At 42.0% G+C, this 26057-nt stretch overlaps 1 protein-coding gene across 9 annotated transcripts in view; it reads left to right on the top strand.

Moving 5' to 3' along the window:
• Positions 1-26057, top strand: part of LOC121553728 (C-terminal-binding protein 2) — a 109747-nt gene that overhangs the window by 68295 nt on the left and 15395 nt on the right. The window contains exons 1-2 of one of the 9 annotated variants that reach the window (XM_041867073.2): positions 18246-18311; positions 18472-18995. The exons of 7 other annotated variants lie outside the window; for them this stretch is intronic. In XM_041867073.2, the coding sequence (XP_041723007.1) occupies positions 18974-18995 (22 nt within the window). In that variant the 5' untranslated portion in view covers positions 18246-18311; positions 18472-18973. Of the gene's footprint in view, positions 1-18245; positions 18312-18471; positions 18996-26057 lie in introns of those variants that run through there. One more of the 9 variants, XM_041867072.2, reaches the window with a different exon arrangement.

Below are 26057 nucleotides of genomic sequence, written 5' to 3'. Positions count from 1 at the left end.
CATGATAGTTTTAACCATGTTTGAGGCTATATAGTGTCTATTTACATGTACTTTGTTTACAAACATTAGAGTATAAAAATATTATATTTTGGGTTCTGATGGGGCATGACAGTTGAACTAAGGCATTTATAAGTTACATTCTTCAAGAATCAATGGGTACATATAATTAATTTATAAATCCAAGAATTGATGTAGCAACTGCAGATTGCCCCTTTAAGGGGTGATGACAGGAGGAAATGGGAAGGGATGGGAGAATATGGTACACACCCCATGGTTGGGTAATCCCATAGAAATGAATGAAGAGATTATAATCCTTTATATCCTAATTCTACATGCAATGGAAAGGGACATAACCAGACATAGCATTTTACGTTATAATCTGATGGTCAACCTTTTCATTTAACTATTTTGTAATATCCTAATTTATTCCATAACAATTTATAATACATTTTTAACAAAGATGAATTATCGGAATGATACAGTATGGTTTGCGATCTGCGATAGAGTGAGGACGGCTGAGGACAGACGGTGTGCGTAAGAGAGAGAGAGAAGGGGGGATAGATAGAGAGAGAGAATGGGGGAGAGAGGGGGAGCGAGAAAGAGTTGTAGTATGAAAATTAAAGGGGAATGAAATGAAAGAAAGGGAAGCAGAAATTGGAAGCCCTATCTGACCTCATCCCTCCTCCCTGTCTTTCACACTCCCTCTCTTCTACCTCTCTTTTACTCTCTATCTCTCTGCCAAGCAGCAGGTCACATTGAATAATTCATCCAGAGAAAATGAAAACTTCATGGGTATTAAATTACTGAGCAGAAGTGGCTGCGCTAACCTTGTTTTGTCCAGATGAGAATATATGGAAATATAGAAGCTTTGCAGGAGAGAAATTCTCACTATGCTGGCTGGCTGTGTTTTACCAGAGGGAGGCCATCTTGGAAGGGGAATCTCATTGTCTGTGTGGCTGTAGTGTAGTAGCTGTAAGGGAATTGATTAATCCTGCTCTCCACCTCGACACGTGTCCCTACTCTTTCCTATTCTATCTTGTATTTTATGTTGCTTTATAGGTATCTACCTGACAAAAGTAGTTATGCGATCTGATGACAACGTGCCTAGATGTGATAGCTTTGTAAAGTTAAAATGTTTCGCTGTCAAGTCTAATCCAACTTCTAAACCGTATGTGAGGGATTCCGCTGAAACAAACTCACCTGGGATTCAATTCCACACACACACCAGCAGCACATGACTACGTTAGCTCATGCGCTAGGAGTCAGTCACTATCATCAGGTCTCTGGCAAGACAACATCAGCACTGATGAACAAGCTCTGCTACACCTCATTTAGCTATTCCAGCTGTGTGTGTGTAAGTGTGTAAATTGTGTGTTCTGCTGTAACTCCATCCATGGTGTTGTGAGCTGACATCTCCCCAGAGAACTTTCTGCCTACAGCTGGAACAGAACCCAGCTGTGTGTGTGTGTGTGCGTGCATGTATGTACAGGCTAATGTGCACATAATGTATGTGTGTGTTTTAGACATGTTTCTCTGTAGGCAGTGTACGGGATGGCGGTACAGGGGTGCTTCTCTCGCTCTCTCTCTCTCTTTCTGTCCCTCTCTTTCTGTTGCTCTCTTTCTCTCTCTTTCTGTCTGTCTCTCTCTCTTTCTGTCTGTCTCTCTCTCTCTTTCTCTGTCTCTCTTTCTGTTTCTCTCTTTCTGTCTCTCCCTTTCTGTCTCTCTCTCTCCCCTCTCTCTCTCTCTCTTTCTCTGTCTCTCTTTCTCGTTCTCTCTTTCTGTCTCTCTCGTTCTCTCTCTCCTCTCTCTCTCTCTTTCTCTGTCTCTCTTTCTCTTTCTCTCTTTCTGTCTCTCTCTCTCTCCTCTCTCTTTCTCTCTTTCTCTCTGTGTCTGTGTGTAACCAGACAGATGGCTTATGTCACATACATAGGAGGAGAGGAGAGAGAAATGGAGAGAGTATAATGAAAAAAGTTCCAGATCTAAGACACCTTCCCCCAGAGACACAACATCTGGAGTCCACCTGCTGCTGTGCCGTCCCCCCCCTCTCTCTATAGCCCTCACAAAACAGGTGCGTTAACATAAATTAACCACAGTATGCAGAACGTCTTCTTCTAGGCTGACACATTGGTGGATTTACAACGGGTTTGGTGAATGAAGTAATTTAAATCAAACTATCTTTGTCATTGATATGTTAGGCCTAGATGCAATTTCTAACATTAGAGTGACAATCAATGGTTTTCTATTCTCTCCCACTGAAGTGGTGTTTGTGTGTGTTGCTAGAAGGTTGTGTTGTGGTTGTGGAATGATTTCTAATTGAAGGCAGACTTCTTAACAGGATTTAGAAATGCGGGTTAAGTCCTGTAGTAGAGCATTTTGTCTGAGACCCCCCAGCCATAAAGTGGCTTAGACTTACTCCTTCAGACTGCTAGCTAGCCCTAGATGTAAACTATCTGTTAGTCCTGTGTTGGGGTTTAGAACAGCACTGAGCCTCAATTAGACTCAAATATCTTTTGGATGCCTGTGTGTGTGTGTGTTATCAGGGATTTAGGGGATGACTGGGTGTTCAGCCCCTCTCTGTTGTCCCATGCAGTGTGTACTCTACAGTGTGTATTCTACAGTGTGTACTCTACAGTGTTTATTCTACAGTGTGTATTCTACAGTGTGTACTCTACAGTGTGTGTATTCTGGCAGCGGGAGCTCAGCTCTCTACTCTCCCTCTGACTCTCTGACCTAGTTTTGACTGATTGATATTGGCTGAGAGTTCATTAACCCTTCATTGCTGTTACTACCACCACCAATACTACTGGAGGAGGGGGGTCAGAAAAGGGTTAACACTGTGAGTGTATGTGTGCGTGCGAGTGTGCGTGCATGTGTGTGCGTGTATATGTGTATGTTTGTTTGTGGGTCGTTCCATCAGATTTCAATCACCTTTTGACTGCACCCCTTTTGATTTGAAAGAAACTTTCCATACATACAGTGGGGAGAACAAGTATTTGATACACTGCCGATTTTGCAGGTTTTCCTACTTACAAAGCATGTAGAGGTCTGTAATTTTTATCATAGGTACACTTCAACTGTGAATCCAGAAAAATCACATTGTATGATTCACATTGTATGATTTTTAAGTAATTAATTTGCATTTTATTGCATGACATAAGTATTTGATCACCTACCAACCAGTAAGAATTCCGGCTCTCACAGACCTGTTAGTTTTTCTTTAAGAAGCCCTCCTGTTCTCCACTCATTACCTGTATTAACTGCACCTGTTTGAACTCGTTACCTGTATAAAACACACCTGTCCACACACTCAATCAAACAGACTCCAACCTCTCCACAATGGCCAAGACCAGAGAGCTGTGTAAGGACATCAGGGATAAAATTGTAGACCTGCACAAGGCTGGGATGGGCTACAGGACAATAGGCAAGCAGCTTGGTGAGAAGGCAACAACTGTTGGCGCAATTATTAGAAAAAAAGTTCAAGATGACGGTCAATCACCCTCGGTCTGGGGCTCCATGCAAGATCTCACCTCGTGGGGCATCAATGATCATGAGGAAGGTGAGGGATCAGCCCAGAACTACACGGCAGGACCTGGTCAATGACCTGAAGAGAGCTGGGACCACAGTCTCAAAGAAAACCATTAGTAACACACTACGCCGTCATTGATTAAAATCCTGCAGCGCACGCAAGGTCCCCCTGCTCAAGCCAGCGCATGTCCAGGCCCGTCTGAAGTTTTCCAATTACCATCTGGATGATCCAGAGGAGGAATGGGAGAAGGTCCTGTGGTCTGATGAGACAAAAATAGAGCTTTTTGGTCTAAACTCCACTCGCCGTGTTTGGAGGAAGAAGAAGGATGAGTACACCATCCCAACCGTGAAGTATGGAGGTGGAAACATCATTCTTTGGGGATGCTTTTCTGCAAAGGGGACAGGACGACTGCACCGTATTGAGGGGAGGATGGATGGGGCCATGTATCGCAAGATCTTGGCCAACAACCTCCTTCCCTCAGTAAGAGCATTGAAGATGGGTCGTGGCTGGGTCTTCCAGCATGACAACAACCCGAAACACACAGCCAGGGCAACTAAGGAGTGGCTCCGTAAGAAGCATCTCAAGGTCCTGGAGTGGTCTAGCCAGTCTCCAGACCTGAACCGAATAGAAATCTTTGGAGGGAGCTGAACGTCTGTATTGCCCAGTGACAGCCCCGAAACCTGAAGGATCTGGAGAAGGTCTGTATGGAGGAGTGGGCCAAAATCCCTGCTGCAGTGTGTGCAAACCTGGTCAAGACCTACAGGAAACGTATGATCTCTGTAATTGCAAACAAAGGTTTCTGTAGCAAATATTAAGTTCTGCTTTTCTGATGTATCAAATACTTATGTCATGCAATAAAATGCAAATTAATTACTTAAAAATCATACAATGTGATTTTTGTTTTAGATTCCGTCTCTCACAGTTGAAGTGTACCTATGATAAAAATTAAAGACCTCTACATGCTTTGTAAGTAGGAAAACCTGCAAAATCGGCAGTGTATCAAATACTTGTTCTCCCCACTGTATTTGCCCATGGTAGAAGTGGTCAGAAAGTGTATTTTTGGGCCTAACTGCCAAAACATTTAGTAGATAGAGGTGTTAGAAGTTTACCCATTTTTCATATCCCACCCTACCATCAGACATCCATGTCTTTATCACTGGAAAAGTTTGATACAATTTGAAAGTTTACAGACAGGGTTGTCAAACAATTGTATAATTTCTAGTTGTTTTTTTTACCTTTAATGTAAATTATCTAAAAACGAGTAAACTTGGGTGGGTGTCATTTTAATCATAGAAATATAATTCATAGAATGGAGAAATCCTTTCAGACCACAGCAATTTAGCGGGTACATCATTGAAATGTAAATTGAATTGACATTTTAACTTCCAATTACTACCAAAAATATGGCCACCGGTCCACCCACCATCGAACGTCAACTTAAATGTGAATGTCTGTTCTAGTATCTATATTTCTATGATTTCAATAGGTTTCCTATGGAAGATTGACCGTATAATTTAAAACAATTTATATTCTCATTAAAGTCAACATTGTCTGATGTGTGGACCTCCAACCATCTATGTGCTACCATTTGAAAGTTGAAATGTCGATTTTATTCCAATTTTAGTACATTTATCAGCCTAAACATGAAACCCACCCTGAATTCAAGAGCATGCTGAATCTCAACTGACAATAGATCTGTCATTCTCATTGAAAGCAAGTCTAAGAAGCTGTAGATCTGTTCTATGTGCGCTATTTCTATACTTCCCATTCTTATGTTTTGTTCTTTCGTCTTTTACTTTCGGTTTTGTACACCAGCTTCAAATAGCTTCAAATACAATATTTTTGGTTATGGAAGAGATATTTCACAGCGGTTTAGATGGTACAATGATTTTCTAAACTATACTTGCTTGTTTTGTCACAAACTGAAATTAGGCAAACTATTAGAATTTTAGCAACCATGAAATTGTGGAGCGTTTTCTGCATAGTGCAATTTTAAGGCTTTAAACCATCATAACTATTATTCCGAAATTAGAACGCTCCACCTGGAAAGAGTTAACCACACTGCTAACCTTATGCCTAACTCTAACCTTAAATTAACTAAAAATATTTTTTTTGTTTTCAAGAATTTCTATGATATAGCCCATTTTCACTTTGTGGCTGTGGTAACTAGTGACAACCTTTTCCAAGCGCGAGTGTCACGCAGTTTACACACCCCAAAAAATATCAGATTATGTTAATGAAAAATATTTGGGAGTGTATGATTTTTTCAAGCTCTTTGCTGTTTTTCTCTATTCATTGGCAGTCTCTCTCTAGTCATGGTTTTAAAAGTGGTTTTTCAATGGAAGTCGACTTGGACAAAGGAGATTGTCTGTAAAAAAAAAAAAGTATGATATGAGAAGAAAAAAAAATCTCACTAAAATAGCTGTGCCATGAACTTACGCACTGCAACATTCTAAATAATGGGAGCTCTGATACTGCACCTTGCGATTGCACGTGAAGAAATTTTCAAAGTTCTTGAAATTTTCCGCATTGACTGACCTTCATGTCTTAAAGTAATGATGGACAAGCATTTCGCTACACCTGCTATAACATCTGCTAAACACGTGTACACTACCGGTCAAAAGTTTTAGAACACCTACTCATTCAAGGCTTTTTCTTTATTTTTACTATTTTCTACATTGTAGAATAATAGTGAAGACATCAAAACTATGAAATAACACATATGGAATCATGTAGTAATCGAAAAAGTGTAAAACAAATCAAAATATATTTACGATTTTCGATTCTTCAAATAGCCACCCTTTGCCTTGATGACAGCTTTGAACACTCTTGGCATTCTCTCAACCAGCTTCACCTGGAATGCTTTTCCAACAGTCTTGAAGGAGTTCCCACATATGCTGAGCACTTGTTGGATGCTTTTCCTTCACTCTGTGATCCGACTCATCCCAAACCATCTCAATTTGGTTGAGGTCGGGGGATTGTGGAGGCCAGGTCATCTGATGCAGCACTCCATCGCTCTCCTTCTTAGTCAGATAGCCCTTACACAGCCTGGAGGTGTGTTGGGTCATTGTCCTGTTGAAAAACAAATGATAGTCCCACTAAGCCCAAACCAGATGGGATGGTGTACCGCTGCAGAATGCTGTGGTAGCCATGCTGGTTAAGTTTGCCTTGAATTCTAAATAAATCACCGACAGTGTAACAGGCAAAGCACCCCCACACCATAACACCTCCTCCTCCATGCTTTACGGTGGGAAATACACATGCAGAGATAATCCGTTCACCCACACCGCGTCTCACAAAGACAAGCCGATTGGAACCAAAAATCTCAAATTTGGACTCCAGACCAAAGTACACATTTCCACTGGTCTAATGTCCATTGCTCGTGTTTCTTGGCCCAAGCAAGTATCTTCTTCTTATTGGTGTCCTTTAGTAGTGGTTTCTTTGCAGCAATTCGACCATGAAGGCCTGATTCACACAGTCTCCTCTGAACAGTTGATGTTTATTTGGGCTGCAATTTCTGAGGCTGGTAACTCTAATGAACTTATCCTCTGCAGCAGAGGAAACTCTGGTTCTTCCATTCCTTTGGCTGTCCTCATGAGAGCCAGTTCCATCATAGCGCTTGATGGTTTTTGCGACTGCACTTGAAGAAACTTTCAAAGTTCTTGAAATGTTCCATATTGACTGACCTTCATGACTTAAAGTATCAAATCAAATCACATTTTATTGGTCACATGCGCCGAATACAACAGGTGCAGACATTACAGTGAAATGCTTACTTACAGCCCTTAACCAACAGTGCATTTATTTTAAACAAAAAAAGTAAAAATAAAACAACAACAAAAAAAAGTGTTGAGAAAAAAAGAGCAGAAGTAAAATAAAGTGACAGTAGGGAGGCTATATATACAGGGGGGTACCGTTGCAGAGTCAATGTGCGGGGGCACCGGCTAGTTGAGGTAGTTGAGGTAATATGTACATGTGGGTAGAGTTAAAGTGACTATGCATAAATACTTAAGAGTAGCAGCAGCGTAAAAAGGATGGGGTGGGGGGGCAGTGCAAATAGTCCGGGTAGCCATGATTAGCTGTTCAGGAGTCTTATGGCTTGGGGGTAGAAGCTGTTGAGAAGTCTTTTGGACCTAGACTTGGCACTCCGGTACCGCTTGCCGTGCGGTAGCAGAGAGAACAGTCTATGACTAGGGTGGCTGGAGTCTTTGACAATTTTGAGGGCCTTCCTCTGACACCGCCTGGTATAGAGGTCCTGGATGGCAGGAAGCTTTGCCCCAGTGATGTACTGGGCCGTACGCACTACCCTCTGTAGTGCCTTGCGGTCGGAGGCCAAGCAGTTGCCATACCAGGCGGTGATGCAACCAGTCAGGATGCTCTCGATGGTGCAGCTGTAGAATTTTTTTGAGGATCTGAGGACCCATGCCAAATCTTTTTAGTCTCCTGAGGGGGAATAGGCTTTGTCGTGCCCTCTTCACGACTGTCTTGGTGTGTTTGGACCATGATAGTTCGTTGGTGATGTGGACACCAAGGAACTTGAAGCTCTCAACCTGTTCCACTACAGCCCCGTCGATGAGAATGGGGGCGTGCTCAGTCCTCTTTTTTTTTCCTGTAGTCCACAATCATCTCCTTTGTCTTGGTCACGTTGAGGGAGAGGTTGTTGTCCTGGCACCACACGGCCAGATCTCTGACCTCCTCCCCTATAAGCTGTCTCATCGTTGTCGGTGATCAGGCCTACCACTGTTGTGTCGTCGGCAAACTTAATGATGGTGTTGGAGTCGTGCCTGGCCATGCAGTCATGGGTGAACAGGAGAGTACAGGAGGGGACTGAGCACGCACCCCTGAGGGGCCCCCCGTGTTGAGGATCAGTGTGGCAGATGTGTTGTTACCTACCCTTACCACCTGGGGCGGCCCGTCAGGAAGTCCAGGATCCAGTTGCAAAGGGAGGTGTTTAGTCCCAGGATCTTTAGCTTAGTGATGAGCTTAGAGGGCACTATGGTGTTGAATGCTGAGCTGTAGTCAATGAATAGCATTCTCACGTAGGTGTTCCTCTTGTCCAGGTGGGAAAGGGCAGTGTGGAGTGCAATAGAGATTGCATCATCTGTGGATCTGTTGGGGCGGTATGCAAATTGGAGTGGGTCTAGGGTTTCTGGGATAATGCTGTTGATGTGAGCCATGACCAGCCTTTCAAAGCACTTCATGGCTACAGACGTCAGTGCTACGGGTCGGTAGTCATTTAGGCAGGTTATCTTAGAGTCCTTGGGCACGGGGACTATGGTGGTCTGCTTGAAACATGTTGGTATTACAGACTCATTCAGGGACATGTTGAAAATATCAGTGAAGACACTTGCCAGTTGGTCAGCACATGCTCGGAGTACACGTCCTGGTAATCCGTCTGGCCCTGCGGCCTTGTGAATGTTGACCTGCTTAAAAGTCTTACTCACATCGGCTACGGAGAGCGTGATCACATAGTCATCCGGAACAGCTGGTGCTCTCATGCATGCTTCAGTGTTGCTTGCCTCGAAGCGAGCATAGAAGTGGTTTAGCTCGTCTGGTAGGCTTGTGTCACTGGGCAGCTCGCGGCTGTGCTTCCCTTTGTAGTCTGTAATAGTTTTCAAGCCCTGCCACATCCGACGAGCGTCAGAGCCAGTGTAGTACGATTCAATCTTAGACCTGTATTGACTCTTTGCCTGTTTGATGGTTCGTCGGAGGTCATAGCGGGATTTCTTATAAGCGTCCGGGTTAGAGTCCCGTTCCTTGAAAGCGGCAGCTCTACCCTTTAGCTCAGTGCGGATGTTTCCTGTAATCCATGGCTTCTGGTTGGGGTATGTACGTACGGTCACTGTGGGGACGACATCATCGATGCACTTATTGATGAAGCCAGTGACTGATGTGGTGTACTCCTCAATGCTGTCAAGTGATGGACTGTTGTTTCTCTTTGCTTATTTGAGCTGTTCTTGCCATAATATGGACTTGGTCTTTTACCAAATAGGTCTATCTTCTGTATACCCCCCACCACCTTGTCACAACACAACTGACTGTTATCTTTAATGTTAATTAATCCCATCCCCGCTCCCCTTTCCCTAGCCCCCCCCGCTCCCCTTTCCCTGGCCCCCAGCCCCCCCTACATGGTTCCCCCCGCCCTGCACTATCATTACAGGGTTGCAGCATAACAGTGAGTGCCAGCCTTACATATGGAATCTTTTAAGTATATCTCTTAAGAATCTCTTAAGGATCTCCACCCGGCACAGCCAGAAGAGGACTGGCCACCCCTCAGAGCCTGGTTCCTCTCTAGGTTTCTTCCTAGGTTCCTGCCTTTCTAGGTAGTTTTTCCTAGCCACTGTGTTTCTACATCTGCATTGCTTGCTGTTTGGGGTTTTAGGAAGGGTTTCTGAATTGCACTTTGTGACATCTGCTGATGTAAAAAGGGCTTTATCAATAAATTTGATTGATTGATAAGCAGCATATTTTTCTTAGGTCTTAAGATATTTGAAAAATAACAAATCTTGTAAAACATAGTATACGTTTGCAGAATTGATGAGTAAGGGTGGGTAATAAAGAAAGAAAAGGAAAACAGTAGGCTAAATATAACAGAAATGCCTAAACAGTCCAATAGGATGGCTGTAGGAGCAATAGCTCTTGATCCAGTATTCTCATTATTATTACCAATAAGGTTTAAATGACCTTAAAACATTTTTAGGTAATTTTTTATAAAGCATTTATGAGCTCTATACTATGTAAAAAAAATAATGTATACATAAAAGAAGAGGGTTGTACAGTAGAAGAAATGCAGTCTATAATCTAGATCTTCACAATAATTAATTGTGGCCTGTAGGCCAAGTCCTCCCTGGGAAATAAATTCAGTAGCGTAAACAGAGGTGGACAGCCATACATATATATATATATATATATATATATTTTTTTTTAAGGAATTGTGCGGTAGCCCATATGGGACTGGCAATCTATCCTAAACAGTAGGACAATAAAAATAGTAGGGGGATAGCTTCCAATTTACATTGCCACATTTAGCCCATATAGGGATGCAATGCGCTGTATCCACACACGCAAGCAGCCCAGTCTGTAAGACACTTCAAAATATTCTCCATTGTTCATTAATTGGTGTGGTGTCATCATTGCCTAAATGTCCTGGACAATAGGCAATGTAATAATTACGAAGTCCAATGTTCAGCAATAATATCCAATTGGGGGGGTGTCCTCATCATTGTCTTATGCAGAGAGCAGCAGCATAGCCATAGGCAGGCTGCGTGATTGGGCATGGATAGCATACCTGAATATTGAGCCTGTCAAATTGGGGTTAGCCTAGATCTGTCGGCTCGTCCCCTTGTGTGTTGGGCATGATGTGCTTCTCAACGAAGTATTCAGCCTCCTTGGCAGTGGACAACGTGTGTGTTTGTATTCTGGAAGGTTAAGATGAGTTTTGCCGGATAGATGAAGCCACATCTCAGGTTTAGCTTGCGTTGCTGGGATCTCATCTAGTTGTAGGTCGCCCTCTGTTTCAGCAGCTCGGCGCTCAGATCTGGGTAGATGCTGATCCCCTTCTCAGCATAGGTCAGAGCTCCTGATTCTGCTGCGAGGCAAACAATTTGCCATTTGACTTCAAAACTGTGGATTCGTACAATCATACACTGGGATCTGTTGCGGTGCAAAATGTTTATCAGCGGCATGGGACCCAGCTTGTCCTGCCTGTCCAAACAGTTAATAGAAAAGACAGTTCATAGAAAATATTGCTCATGAAGGAAGTTAGGTTGCCCGCTTCCACACCAGTTTCAAGTCCTGTGACAGGCACATTGAATTTATGGGAATGATTTTCAAATTATTCTGTTTTATTTTTTAGGAGATTAATTTCCCCTTCTAGCTTAGTGTGCACTGTTTCCAGGTCATGGAGTCGCCCCTCTGTCACATTGTCTCCAAACTTTCCACATTAGTTGAGTAGGTATCCACTTTAGAAGTGAGCAGTGCAATAGATTAATTTACCGGTTTTAATTGCAAGACGAGGGCAGAGGTAATTTCCTCACAAACAATCTCTCTAATAATAGCGGCCAACTCTTTCTGTTGTCGGGTTTTGAGATCAGCAATGTTCCCATAAGTGAATTGTGAACGGACAGATTATACTGCTGGAGCTAAATAGACCTGCTAGTTGTTCCTTGTAATACAGTGTTGACAATTATTTGAAAATAAGTCAGTTAATTCATAGTTAATTTGCAAAAGAAAACCACGAGAAAGCCAAGTGTTTCAATGCATGCCACCGGAACTGGAAGAAAACAACAATTAAGAAATTATACAATAGTTTGACATCCCTGTTTGTAAGGTTTTAAATTATATCAAACTCAGCAAAAAAATGTCATGTCAGTAGTCAAGTTTTCAAGATATTGAACTTTCAAGAAGCAAAGTGTCATGATGATATGGCCGGTGACACTTTGCTTCTTGAAAGTCCAAAACCTTGAAAACTTGACCAAAAGATACAGTGAGGGAAATAAGTATTTGATCCCCTGCTGATTTTGTACGTTTGCCCACTGACAAAGACATGATCAGTCTATAATTTTAATGGTAGGTTTATTTGAACAGTGAGAGACAGAATAACAACAAAAAAATCCAGAAGAACGCATGTCAAAAATGTTATAAATTGATTTGCATTTTAATGAGGGAAATAAGTATTTGACCCCTCTGCAAAACATTACTTAGTACTTGGTGGCAAAACCCTTGTTGGCAATCACAGAGGTCAGACATTTCTTGTAGTTGGCCACCAGGTTTGCACACATCTCAGGAGGGATTTTGTTCCACTCCTCTTTGCAGATCTTCTCCAAGTCATTAAGGTTTTGAGGCTGACGTTTGGCAACTCGAACCTTCAGCTCCCTCCACAGATTTTCTATGGGATTAATGTCTGGAGACTGGCTAGGCCACTCCAGGACCTTAATGTGCTTCTTCTTGAGCCACTCCTTTCTTGCCTTGGCCGTGTGTTTTGGGGCATTGTCATGCTGGAATACCCATCCACGACCCATTTTCAATGCCCTGGCTGAGGGAAGGCTGTTCTCACCCAAGATTTGACGGTACATGACCCCGTCCATCGTCCCTTTGATGCGGTGAAGTTGTCCTGTCCCCTTAGTAGAAAAACACCCCCAAAGCATAATGTTTCCTCCTCCATGTTTGACGGTGGGGATGGTGTTCTTGGGGTCATAGGCAGCATTCCTCCTCCTCCAAACACGGCGAGTTGAGTTGATGCCAAAGAGCTCGATTTTGGTCTCATCTGACCACAACACTTTCACCCAGTTCTACTCTGAATCATTCAGATGTTCATTGGCAAACTTCAGACGGCCTGTATATGTGCTTTCTTGAGCAGGGGGACCTTGTGGGCGCTGCAGGATTTCAGTCCTTCACGGCGTAGTGTGTTACCAATAGTTTTCTTGGTGACTATGGTCCCAGCTGCCTTGAGATCATTGACAAGATCCTCCCGTGTAGTTCTGGCCTGATTCCTCACCGTTTTCATGATCATTGCAACTCCACGATGTGAGATCTTGCATGGAGCCCCAGGCCGAGGGAGATTGACAGTTATTTTGTGTTTCTTCCATTTGCGAATAATCGCACCAACTGTTGTCACCTTCTCACCAAGCTGCTTGGCGATGGTCTTGTAGCCCATTCCAGCCTTGTGTAGGTCTACAATCTTGTCCCTGACATCCTTGGAGGGCTCTTTGGTCTTGGCCATGGTGGAGAGTTTGGAATCTGATTGATTGATTGCTTCTGTGAACAGGTGTCTTTTATACAGGTAACAAGCTGAGATTAGGAGCACTCCCTTTAAGAGTGTGCTCCTAATCTCAGCTCGTTACCTGTATAAAAGACACCTGGGAGCCAGAAATCTTTCTGATTGAGAGGGGGTCAAATACAGTGGGGAAAAAAAGTATTTAGTCAGCCACCAATTGTGCAAGTTCTCCCACTTAAAAAGATGAGAGAGGCCTGTAATTTTCATAATAGGTACACGTCAACTATGACAGACAAATTTGAGATTTTTTTTCTCCAGAAAATCACATTGTAGGATTTTTAATGAATTTATTTGCAAATTATGGTGGAAAATAAGTATTTGGTCACCTACAAACAAGCAAGATTTCTGGCTCTCACAGACCTGTAACTTCTTCTTTAAGAGGCTCCTCTGTCCTCCACTCGTTACCTGTATTAATGGCACCTGTTTGAACTTGTTATCAGTATAAAAGACACCTGTCCACAACCTCAAACAATCAAACTCCACTATGGCCAAGACCAAAGAGCTGTCAAAGGACACCAGAAACAAAATTGTAGACCTGCACCAGGCTGGGAAGACTGAATCTGCAATAGGTAAGCAGCTTGATTTGAAGAAATCAACTGTGGGAGCAATTATTAGGAAATGGAAGACATACAAGACCACTGATAATCTCCCTCAATCTGGGGCTCCACGCAAGATCTCACCCTGTGGGGTCAAAATGATCACAAGAACGGTGAGCAAAAATCCCAGAACCACACGGGGGGACCTAGTGAATGACCTGCAGAGAGCTGGGACCAAAGTAACAAAGCCTACCATCAGTAACACACTACGCCGCCAGGGACTCAAATCCTGCAGTGCCAGACGTGTCCCCCCTGCTTAAGCCAGTACATGTCCAGGCCCGTCTGAAGTTTGCTAGAGTGCATTTGGATGATCCAGAAGAGGATTGGGAGAATGTCATATGGTCAGATGAAACCAAAATATAACTTTTTGGTAAAAACTCAACTCGTCGTGTTTGGAGGACAAAGAATGCTGAGTTGCATCCAAAGAACACCATACCTACTGTGAAGCATGAGGGTGGAAACATCATGCTTTGGGGCTGTTTTTCTGCAAAGGGACCAGGACGACAGATCCGTGTAAAGGAAAGAATGAATGGGGCCATGTATCGTGAGATTTTGAGTGAAAACCTCCTTCCATCAGCAAGGGCATTGAAGATGAAACGTGGCTGGGTCTTTCAGCATGACAATGATCCCAAACACACCGCCCGGGCAACGAAGGAGTGGCTTCGTAAGAAGCATTTCAAGGTCCTGGAGTGGCCTAGCCAGTCTCCAGATCTCAACCCCATAGAAAATCTTTGGAGGGAGTTGAAAGTCCGTGTTGCCCAGCGACAGCCCCAAAACATCACTGCTCTAGAGGAGATCTGCATGGAGGAATGGGCCAAAATACCAGCAACAGTGTGTGAAAACCTTGTGAAGACTTACAGAAAACGTTTGACCTGTGTCATTGCCAACAAAGGGTATATAACAAAGTATTGAGAAACTTTTGTTATTGACCAAATACATATTTTCCACCATAATTTGCAAATAAATTCATTAAAAATCCTACAATGTGATTTTCTGGATATTTTTCTCTCATTTTGTCTGTCATAGTTGACGTGTACCTATGATGAAAACTACAGGCCTCTCTCATCTTTTTAAGTGGGAGAACTTGCACAATTGGTGGCTGACTAAATACTTTTTCCCCCCACTGTACTTATTTCCCTCATTAAAATGCAAATCAATTTATAACGTTTTTGACATGCGTTTTTCTGGATTTTTTTGTTGTTATTCTGTCTCTCACTGTTCAAATAAACATACCATTAAAATTATAGACTGATCATTTCTTTGTCAGTGGGCAAACGTACAAAATCAGCAGGGGATCAAATACTTGTTTCCCTCACTGTAGTTTTTGAGTGGAGTTCCCCTTTAAAGCCAGACTAAGTCAGTGGCAAAGATGGAACTATCCAAGCAGAAGATAAGTCTCCTCAAATGTTGATATTTGGTTGCATTGACTACCAAACATAATTCAATATCACTAAATGTCATTACATTTTAAATGAACTCGAGCTTGAAACGCTATGCCTGTAGACCAAATCAGAATGTTTATAAACAAAACCGTTCTGGTAGTTCTGGGTTGCGAGCATCGGAAAGCTGGACTCGAGAACTGAAAGGAAACCATATGCAGACCACTACTGGACTAGCTAGATTATCGAATGAATATATTCTGTTTTCTATAAAATCATCAACACTACTCTTGTCATCAAGCCTCCATTTTTACATTTTAGTCATTTTAGCAGACACTATTATACAGAGCAAATTACAGTAGTGAGTGCATACATACTGGTTCTCCATGGGAATCGAATCCACAGCCCCGGTGTTGCAAGCACCATGCTCTACCAACTGAGCCACATAGGATTACAGTTTGTTGTTGCAAACAAGTGAAGTAAGTGCTATGGATCATACTATTATATATGATCATCTGCCCTGCAGGATCAAAACAAAATGTCTCTGAATTATTGATATGTGGTGATATAATAGGTCAAAATATGTTTTCCAATAGCACGGTTTCTTATTACGTGTGTGTGTTTGTGACTGTGGTGTGTAGCTATCTAGATAGTTTGCTTCGATCATGGAGGAAATGCTAGTTACATGCATTGCAGCTGACCTGCTACCCTAACCAGAGCCATGCATATATGTATTTGTTTTTCTAAATGCATAGCCAGCCAGCTAGCTTCTAATTGCAATGTTGGATAGATAGCTAGCTAACCTGTTCCATATATGAAAATCGCAACAGTTATCTCAATGTATTTTAGCTTATCCAATCTTTACCCACTGGCACTGTGCAGCATGCATGTATGGAAAAATAGTAGCTAGCCCATATGTAGCCCCCAACGACCTAGAGTTAGCTAGCTAGTTAGCTAGCTGAATTCCAGTTATTGTCTTATTTTACATCTTGTTTGAACACCAAATGACCACAAGCTGCCTGCCAGTGAGTGGAAGCTAGCTAACTAGATATCCCTGCCTCAGCCATAGCATTGGCTATCTTGCCAGCACGCATGGGTGAATGCAGCGGTCAGGTAACGTTAGCAAACAAAGACAACCCTCGTTTTCAATTATTAAGCTGGCTTGGTACATCACCACACAAATATTTCCTTAACTGATGCTGATGATGGCTCCATAGCCTGCCATAAGCGAGTTGCTGAGCTGGGCCTACGAGGATATCAAAAATTGTACTAGCTAGCTAGCTACTTGTCTGTTCTGGCATTGACCATAGCCTACATGTCGACAGGTAATCACTGCATGAGTTGTTTTCAACTGCTAGCCAGCTACCAGTTTTGGACTAGTTGTCTGCTTGCTTGCTAGTAGCTGATGTTATACATAGAAAAATAACAGCCTCTCTTTAAAGAACGATATTATTACTTGGCTGTGATATCGTTCTATATCATGTGAATAACTGAACAGGCACGGGTTATCGTTGCTCATTGTTTATTGCGAACAAACAGTGTTGGACGTGACACACTAACCTCACATCTGACGGATAATTTTGGGATTACAGAATGAAATAGTACTGTAACATTGACAATGGTTCATGTTATTCAAAAGTCGTTTTTTGCCGGTTCCTTACCGTACTGTCAACTACGTTATGTGATTACTGATTTGTAAATACAGAGCACAGCCATGCAGAGAACCCTGAACATAATGCAACTTCCTCCACCCGGAAATACATTTGCTTATTATTGTGACATCATGGTAATTTGTTCTATTGTATTGTCTATTTTTAGTTGAATTCTGGGTTGAATTGAAACAATAGCTGTTGATTACTTTGCAAATGCTATATAGCTAGGCCTAAAAAGCATCATTGATGATATATTAGTGATAAAGTATGGTTACATTTCATGTGCTCTGTTAAACCTACCCTTTGGAATGACTTCGATAGCAACAGTGAATCTATTTCATTTTTAAGTGGAGGTCTCTCAACAATCATTCTCATTGTAGCACATTGGTAATAGCCAGTGACAAATCATAGCTAAGCAGGGCTGGGCTTGGTTAAAACCCTGGATGGGAGACCAAAGGGTAGCTGTAAATAGACAATTCTCCAGTAGGAGGTGCTGCCCAGCCTATTGTATTTTTTTTCTGATAGTGGATATAACATTGAAGATCTGGCGTTGTTTTAAAGCTACAACTTCAACATATTGTATACAAGGTTTGTCTATGTTGAAATTGGGTTACCATGATGACATAATCCTGATTTAAAATTTCACCCTCAAAACAACGTTGATGACCTTTTTCAAATCCAATGTATTTTCCATGTAGACTCCATGTCACAATACGTTGACAAATGACATTGAAACAACGTTGATTCAACCAGTTTGTGCCCAGTGGGTTATTTATGTTGTTTTGTTATGACAAACTTGGTGACAAAGCCACCAAACCATGCAAGGATGTGATCATTAAGGGACAACATGCAGCTGATTTTAGGAAAGATAAGTTTCCTGGGAATATGCTAGAAAACATGCCAGTAATTTCCCCAGGTTTTCCAGTTCATTGTTGACGTAATGCTTTAGGAATCCTCAACTGCAGTGTTATTATTTTATAGTGTGTGTGCGCACACATTTGTGTATTTGTGTTTATTTGCCCTTGTGTGACTGTCAGTGTTTTGACTTAATGTTGGCAGGTGATGATGTTGATAGTGTACTTTTGTTGATCCATTAGACATTAGGGGGATAATGCAAGTTTCAGAGAAAAACACATCATATGTGCACTTCACTGAATGGGTTTGAAAAGAAATGAGATGTTTTGTTAAGAAAGGGGGAAGAAGGAGAGAAATAACAGAGAGCGAGTGTGAAAGGGAGGGAGAGGGGAAAAAGGGGCTGGCATTCTTAAAATGCTGTGAAGGCCAGATCGAAAATAATAAACCAGAGAGAAAGGGCGAGTGAGGGAAAGAGGAAGGGGGGAAAAGAAGGAATGTGTTGAGTGAGAGCAGAGAGCGAACGGAAGGGTGAGTCGTCCACGCCAGGAGCGCCGCACCACTCGTTTTGACTAGCACTCATTTAGGGGATTTTATTTTTCTTGTAATTTTTCTCTCTCTCTCTTTTTCCTGCGTAGCTCTCTGGTTTGCTCACTTGTTTTCCCTGTCTTCTCTTTCTTCCTCGCTCTAGGCCTCACACAAAGGCTGGTGGAGAAAACCTGCAATTTGTTTAAATAGCCCGAACGGAGCGTGCAGGAGGGAGGGAGGGAGGGATAGAGAGATAGAGAAAGACAGAGAGAGAGAAGATATTTGCGATCGACGAGAGGAGAAGAGAGGAGATTGCTGGCGGATGCTGACTGGAAAAGAGCTGTTTATGCACCGGAGATAAAAGACTATCCAACCAACCTCACCCCCCTGCCCCGACCCCCCTACTGCCCCTCTCGCCCCCCAGCCCGCACTCAAGTATGGAACAGCTGGGAGTAAGGTGAAGAAGGGTGCTTTTGGACAACGAGCGGTGGATAGAGACTGAATAAGGAGAAAGGAGAAAGGGGAAAAGGAGGAGAGGAGGGAGGGAGGGGGAGAGAGGGAGGTGATAGCATACCCTCAGGACACACTCTGAGAATCCCCCCTGCCTACTTTCCTTTTTCTTTCTTTCGTTCTGCCACTGCCATGTGCCTCTCTTAATCTGAAGAATGTGGAGACAGCATTTCCCAGGCAAGGAGCATGTTTCCTGTTGGTTGTTCTGTGAGTGTGTGTGTGTGTGTGTGTGTGTGTGTGTGTGTGCGCGTGCGAGCTTGTGTTGGGTGTCATATATGGGAGAGTGTGTGTAGAAGGGGGGTCTGTAAAGGCTTGAGGCAATTGAACCTCAACGTGTCATGAAAGAATGTGTGTGTGTACATGTGCGCGCGTGTGTGTGCCTGAGTGTGCATGTGTCTCTACTTGGCTTGAAACCAGTGAACTCTGTAAATCCAAGGGGAAGGAAAGCAAGTGAGCAGAGAACATGGAGGGGGGGGGTGTATTGAGATTGAGGGTGTGAGAGTGTTGGGGGGGGTCATTGAAGACTGGTAATGAGTGTGTCTTCCAGTTGGGAAGTAGTGTGAGTGGGTGAGTGAGTGATGTCTGTGTGTGTTTGTGGTGTGCATGCATGTTCTTATACAGTGCTTAGCTCCTTTGTAAACAGTATAGTTATTACCACAATAAATCCCTGAGAGCGTGTGTGTGTGTGTGTGTGTGTGTGTGTGTGTGTGTGTGTGTGTGTGTGTGTGTGTGTACGCACGGTTCCCTGTGTAAAGAAAGCCAGTGTGGTTGAATTGGAGCTGAAGTGTGCTGTCCACTAGTCGCCTGCTTTTGTCTCTGGCCCCAATTGTGCTCTAGAGAGCGAGTCTGGTTGGAGAAGCACAAAGGCTGCCTTTTAGGAAGGACAGACATCTCTCTCTCATTCTCCTTCACTCTATCATGGTCTCGTTATCTCTCATTCCCTCTCCTCCTCTCCACCTCCTCTCCTCTCTCTTCTTTCCCAGTTCTTTCTTTCTTTCTTTCTTTCTTTCTTTCTTTCTTTCTTTCTTTCTTTCTTTCTTTCTTTCTTTTCTTTCTTTCTTTCTTTCTTTCTTTCTTTCTTTCTTTCTTTCTTTCTTTCTTTCTTTCTTTCTTTCTTTCTTTCTTTCTTTCTTTCTTTCTTTCTTTCTTTCTTTCTTTCTTTCTTTCTTTCTTTCTTTCTTTCTTTCTTTCTTTCTTTCTTTCTTTCTTTCTTTCTTTCTTTCTTTCTTTCTTTCTTTCTTTCTTTCTTTCTTTCTTTCTTTCTTTCTTTCTTTCTTTCTTTCTTTCTTTCTTTCTTTCTTTCTTTCTTTCTTTCTTTCTTTCTTTCTTTCTTTCTTTCTTTCTTTCTTTCTTTCTGCCCCCTCTGTCTCTTGGCAAGGGAGTGGTTGGTTTAGTGGGGCTGGTAGCAGGGTGGTGATAAGAGTGGGGAAGGATGGCAGGCAGCGGGAGGACAAGCAGGGGCTTTGTGTATCTACAGGGGGGATAGGGTGTACTGGGGGGGGGGCAGGGCGCCGTATGGTCGAGGGGGCCTGGAAGGGAAAAACCTGCCAACAAAAGAAGATTATATGCCCTCTACCCTCTTGCTCTCTCTTGCTCTTGCTCACACACAAGCATACATACAGTACCGTAGCTCATGTTCTGACACCGTGCTGTATATGTGTGTGTGTTTTTGGCCCTCTATGAGGCAATGCAGTGTTCCAGTGCTCTGGCAGAGCTCGCTGCTGTCTCACTGCCCATCCATATACTGTCTCTCTGCACCAGGACTCAAACCATGCTACCATTGGCTACTGACCAGCCATAGACATACTTTACTCTTTTTCAGGTTTCCTGGCATATATTGATAAACAAAGTCATAACACATATTCACACACCTCTCTTTGTTATTTTCTTAGTTGGAGTCAGAACCTCTCTCCAGTTTTGGAGGCCTGTTAGTTTGAGTGAAGCTGTCTTCTAATACCACTGGTTGCCAGATTGAGTCAGGAGAGTGAGACCCCCACTCTGAGCAGACCTGGAACCGTGGCCTCAGCTTGGGAGTTGCTAGGTAACAAGAACCAGCTGTTGGGCCTAAGCCAATGAGCCCCTCTTAGCTCTTCGTCTACAGTAGGAAAGAGAGTCGTTTCTACAAAACCCCATTCTGAACTAGGCGACCGCACCATAGCAGAGCCCTGACATCACTGTGCCGTGGAAAATCCTCCTCACTTCCTTTTGTTTTCTCAGTTTTATTGTTTAGTGGGCTGGAGAGTAGAGGCCAGGGGGAGATATATTGCATGTGTCACACACAGAATTGAGTCATTGGGGCTGTGGTTGGCCTGTGTTTTGTCATCTTACACACACACTCTTCTCCAGGAGAGAGAGAAGGGGAGAAGGACGTAAGGACAGAGAACGGGTTGAAAGAGGTTTAGATTGAAAGAGACAGCTTTTCCCATAATCTGTTGTGGAAAATCGGCTCAGGGGTACAGGGGGAGTGCAACACTCCCTTATTTAGTCAAACTTAGCTCACTGTTCTATTAGCAAGTATGCTAAACTGTTATTTTTTCAGGACATTGTTACTGGAGCTCTGCAGCATGCAACATGTAAACAACAACGTATTGGGGACTGTATGTGAGAGTCTTTGGAGTCTCAAGGTGGTCCATTTCTACTTCAAAGCTCAGGCTTCTATCAGGAAGCTTCTACAAACAGCTGACTGCTAGAGTATTTTAAAGTAACAGTAAAATTAGGCACACAGAATACTGTATCACAGCATACCACTCATTCTGTTATTTGAAGGGTGAGTTAGCTTACAAATGACGGGATGGCAGCTACTAATTTATTTATTTATTTAAACATTTGACTTATTTATTTGCACCAAAAAAAACAAATGATAGACAACATTCAGATAAAAAAGAAATTAAAAAAAGAAAAAAACGGTGTGGTTGGAAGCACAAGGGCTTATATGAAAATCACACCACAAAAAACAATATACAATACATAAGTACAAAAATAAAAAAGGTTTGTTAAAACAGATAACAAAACCTACCAATTATAAATGTATAAATGAATTGATCAGTAATCACGTAAAAATATATACAGTACCAGTCAAACGTTTGGACACACCTACTCATTCAAGGGTTTTTCTTTATTTTTACATTTTAGAATAATAGTGAAGACATCAAAACTATGAAATAACACATATGGAATCATGTAGTAAACAAAAAAGTGTTAAACAAATCAAAATATATTTTATATTTGAGATTCTTCAAATAGCCACACTTTGCCTTGATGACAGCTTTATGAGGAAGGCTTTTCCAACAGTCTTGAAGGAGTTCCCACATATGCTGAGCACTTGTTGGCTGCTTTTCCTTCACTCTGCCGTCCGACTCATCCCAAACCATCTCAATTGGGTTGAGGTCGGGAGATTGTGGAGGCCAGGTCATCTGATGCAGCACTCCATCACTCTCCTTCTTGGTAAAATAGCCGTTACACAGCCTGGAGGTGTGTTGGGTCATTGTCCTGTTGAAAAACAAATGACAGTCCCACTAAGTGCAAACCAGATGGGATGGCGTATCGCTACAGAATGCTGTGGTAGCCATGCTGGTTAAGTGTGCCTTGAATTCTAAATAAACCACAGACAGTGACACCTGCAAAGCACCCCCACACCATAACACCTCCTCCTTTATGGTGGGAACTACACATGCGGAGGTCATCCGTTCACCCACACTGCGTCTCACAAAGACACAGTGGTTTGAACCAAAAATCTCTAATTTGAACTCCAGACCAAAGGACAAATTTCCACCGGTCTAATGTCCATTGCTCGTGTTTTTTGGCCCAAGCAAGTCTCTTCTTCTTATTGGTGTCCTTAAGTAGTTGTTTCTTTGCAGCAATTCGACCATGAAGGCCTGATTCACACAGTCTCCTCTGAACAGTTGATGTTGAGATGTGTCTGTTACTTGAACTCTGTGAAGCATTTATTTGGGCTGCAATTTCTGAGGCTGGTAACTCTAATGAACTTATATTCTGCAGCAGAGGTAACTCTGGGTCTTCCATGCCTGTGGTGGTCCTCATGAGAGCCAGTTTCATCATAGCGCTTGATGGTTTTTGTGACTGCACTTGAAACTTTTAAAGTTCTTGAAATATTCCGTATTGACTGACCTTCATGTCTTAAAGTAATGATGGACTGTTGTTTCTGTTTGCTTATTTGAGCTGTTCTTGCCATAATATGGACTTGGTCTTTTACCAAATAGGGCTATCTTCTGTATACACAACACAACTGATTGGCTCAAACGCATTACGAAGGAAAGACATTCCACAAATTAACTTTTAAGAAGGCACACCTGTTAATTGAAATGCATTCCAGGTGACTACCTCATGAAGCTGGATGAGAGAATGCCAAGAGTGTGCAACGCTGTCATCAAGGCAAAGGGTGGCTATTTGAAGAATCTCAAATATAAAATGTATTTAGATTTGTTTAACACTTTTTTGGTTACTACATGATTCCGTATGTGTTATTTCATAGTTTTTATTTCTTCACTATTATTCTACAATGTAAAAAATAGTAAAAATAAAGAAGACCCTTGAACGGGTAGGTGTATCCATACTTTTGACTGGTAGTGTATATTTTTTGTTTAAATGTGTGTGTGTGTGCTTGTGAGTGTGTGCGAGTTAGGCTATATGGAGGAGATTACTGAGTAGTTTGGTTCATCAGGCTGACCCCCAGTCTTCTCTTGAAGTTATTGTGGGATGATGATATTTTGGCAATGTGAAGATAAGAATTCCAGGGTATGGTACCTCTGTATCTGATAGAGAATTGACTATGTGTGGTGCAGCAGTGGGGAGGGGGAAGGTTATCGCAGTGTCTTGTGTTATATACATTTAGATGGGTTTCAGGAGGCAGGTAATTAGAGGAGGTGGCTGGTCTTGCAAATGTATTTTGTATGATGAGTAATATGTGTAGGTAGGAGGCATATGTATTGGCCCAGACAATATTACAGTAAATGAAATATGGGTAAATGTAGCTATAGTATAGAGTTAGGAAGCAAGCCTGATGTACCAAACCACTAATCTTTCTGAAGATACCAACAGATTTGCTGCAGACAAATTTAATATGATCTTTTCAGGATATCTTTTCAGCAATTAGAATTCTGAAGAATCTAGTGCATGTGACTAGTTCAATTTCATTCCCACCAATTGAGATTCCGGCTCTTTCTTTTTTTGTTGTTGCAATATTTCTTATTGTTTGTAGTGAATAAAAAAAAGTTCAATTTTTTAACATTTAAAGATAATTTGTTTATCTGGAATCATTCAGAAAATGTGGCCATGCTTGTGTTGGCTTCATTAATAAGTGAATCAAAATTATTGCGTGATAAAATCAAATTGGTATCATCAGCAAAGAGAATGAGAAGTATGGTAGAAGACACAGCAGCAAGGTCATTTATATAGATTAGGAATAACAAAGGTCCAATTATCGAACCCTGTGGCATGCCATAGGATATATTGGCTCTGGTAGATGCACAGCCGTTTGCATAAACAAATAGATCTCTATCATAAACATAACTATATAGCCAATTATATGTATAATCCTGAAAACCGTAATAATGCAATTTAGAAAGTAATATTTATTGATCAACCATGTCAAGTGCTTTGGATAAATTTAAAAAGATGCCAAGAGCGTATGCATTGTTGTTACCATTACCTCCATCACCTCCATTACATCAGAAGGATCAAACTGAAGCAGAGAACAGAAATGTCCCTTAATGTAATCCAATGAAATATAACTCAAGTTCCAAGAAAAAGAGATAAGAAACTGAAGACAAAATTAAAATGAGGGATTGTTTCTCAATTGTTTTGCTCTATTTAGGAAATTATTCTCCTCTAAATCTGTGACTCACCCTCTGGCAGCAGAGAATAGGAACTGTCTGATCATGCATCCAAATGGGAACTAGACAACCCATCATATTATCTGAGGGAAAAGCTAATTTCTACAAATGTTTTCAGTTGTCAGAATCCTAAAAAGGATTTTAGTGGCAGAACATCTGGGCTTCATCTGTGGGTAGATGGTAATGTCTCTCCGCTCTGTGCCAGCTTCTTTCATACTCCAATAAATCATCTAGATCGCGGCTGTAGTTGGCCACGTGTCAAACTCATCCCATGAGAAGGATCACAACAACACTGCATGGTGGTGACACACTTCCTTGTGAGTCTCAGAGCAACGTGATCTATTGGTTGTGTTAGTGTTCTTTGATAGACCATATGCCAAATACAAAGCATCTTCTGTGTTTACGTATCTCAGTGTAGTAATCGATTCTCTATTAACTATGAAGTGTATCATCGTATCAAATTGGTGGCTTCCAAAAGGTACAGTGGCATCTTTATCCACTAAAACAAAGTTTCATTTTCCTCCTCAAGATGAGGCTAGTATTTTGTCTAGTGTGGATTTTCTCCACCCTGTTTTGGCCTGTGTCTACCCCTGCACTGGTTTCCTATGACACAGGCTTTGGGTGGGGCTCATGCTAGCCTGCCAAACGCCCATAGTGGTGCTAAGCAGACCAGAGCTTTTAGTACAGAGGAGGTTGGGTCGTTCCACCTCAAAAAGATTTTGACACCCACCATCTCAGATTGTTCTGACATTTTTTCTGTTGTTGAAACAGATAGGATTAGCATTCCTGCAACATTATTTTGTTGAAATATAATTTGATCTCTGAGAAATTAAGCTAATTGATTGCCATTTTAATTTGTAGGATTCATATAATATTCATTAAATATAGTACCTAACATCCTATTTGGAGAACACTTTTTTCTAATGATGAGTTAGACATGAGGAATCCAAAGAAATGGTCAAAAGCCACCCACGGACCCCCCACACCCCACGCCAATCCCACCCCAACCATGACTATATAGCAGGGTTCCCAACTGGATTTGGCCCGCAGTTGTTTTATTTGGCCTCCCAAGTTTTCTGAGCAATGGAATTTTTATTGTTGGACATAAAAGACTGTAAACAAACAGGAAACCAGCTCCAAGTGATTTTAATTTAGGAAATCTGTTCCCAAGTATTCCCACGCATAATAGAGAGAAATATGTGATTGTATACAAATGTAAGCAAGGTTTGAAATGATTATATTTTTTATCAAATATTATATCGGTTTGGGCTTCTTGCGGTCAAATTTGCAGACTACAAATTATTTGTAATTATGTTCCGGCCACCGACCATCCGCTCAATAAAAAATCAGCTCGCGGCTGAATCTAGTTGATGATTACTGGTATATA

The sequence above is a fragment of the Coregonus clupeaformis genome, chromosome 37 (genome assembly GCF_020615455.1).
Source record: "Coregonus clupeaformis isolate EN_2021a chromosome 37, ASM2061545v1, whole genome shotgun sequence".
In the NCBI taxonomy this organism is placed as follows: Eukaryota; Metazoa; Chordata; class Actinopteri; order Salmoniformes; family Salmonidae; genus Coregonus; species Coregonus clupeaformis.
Note: the sequence above shows the minus strand (reverse complement) of the source record. Positions and strands in the feature narration are given on the sequence as shown.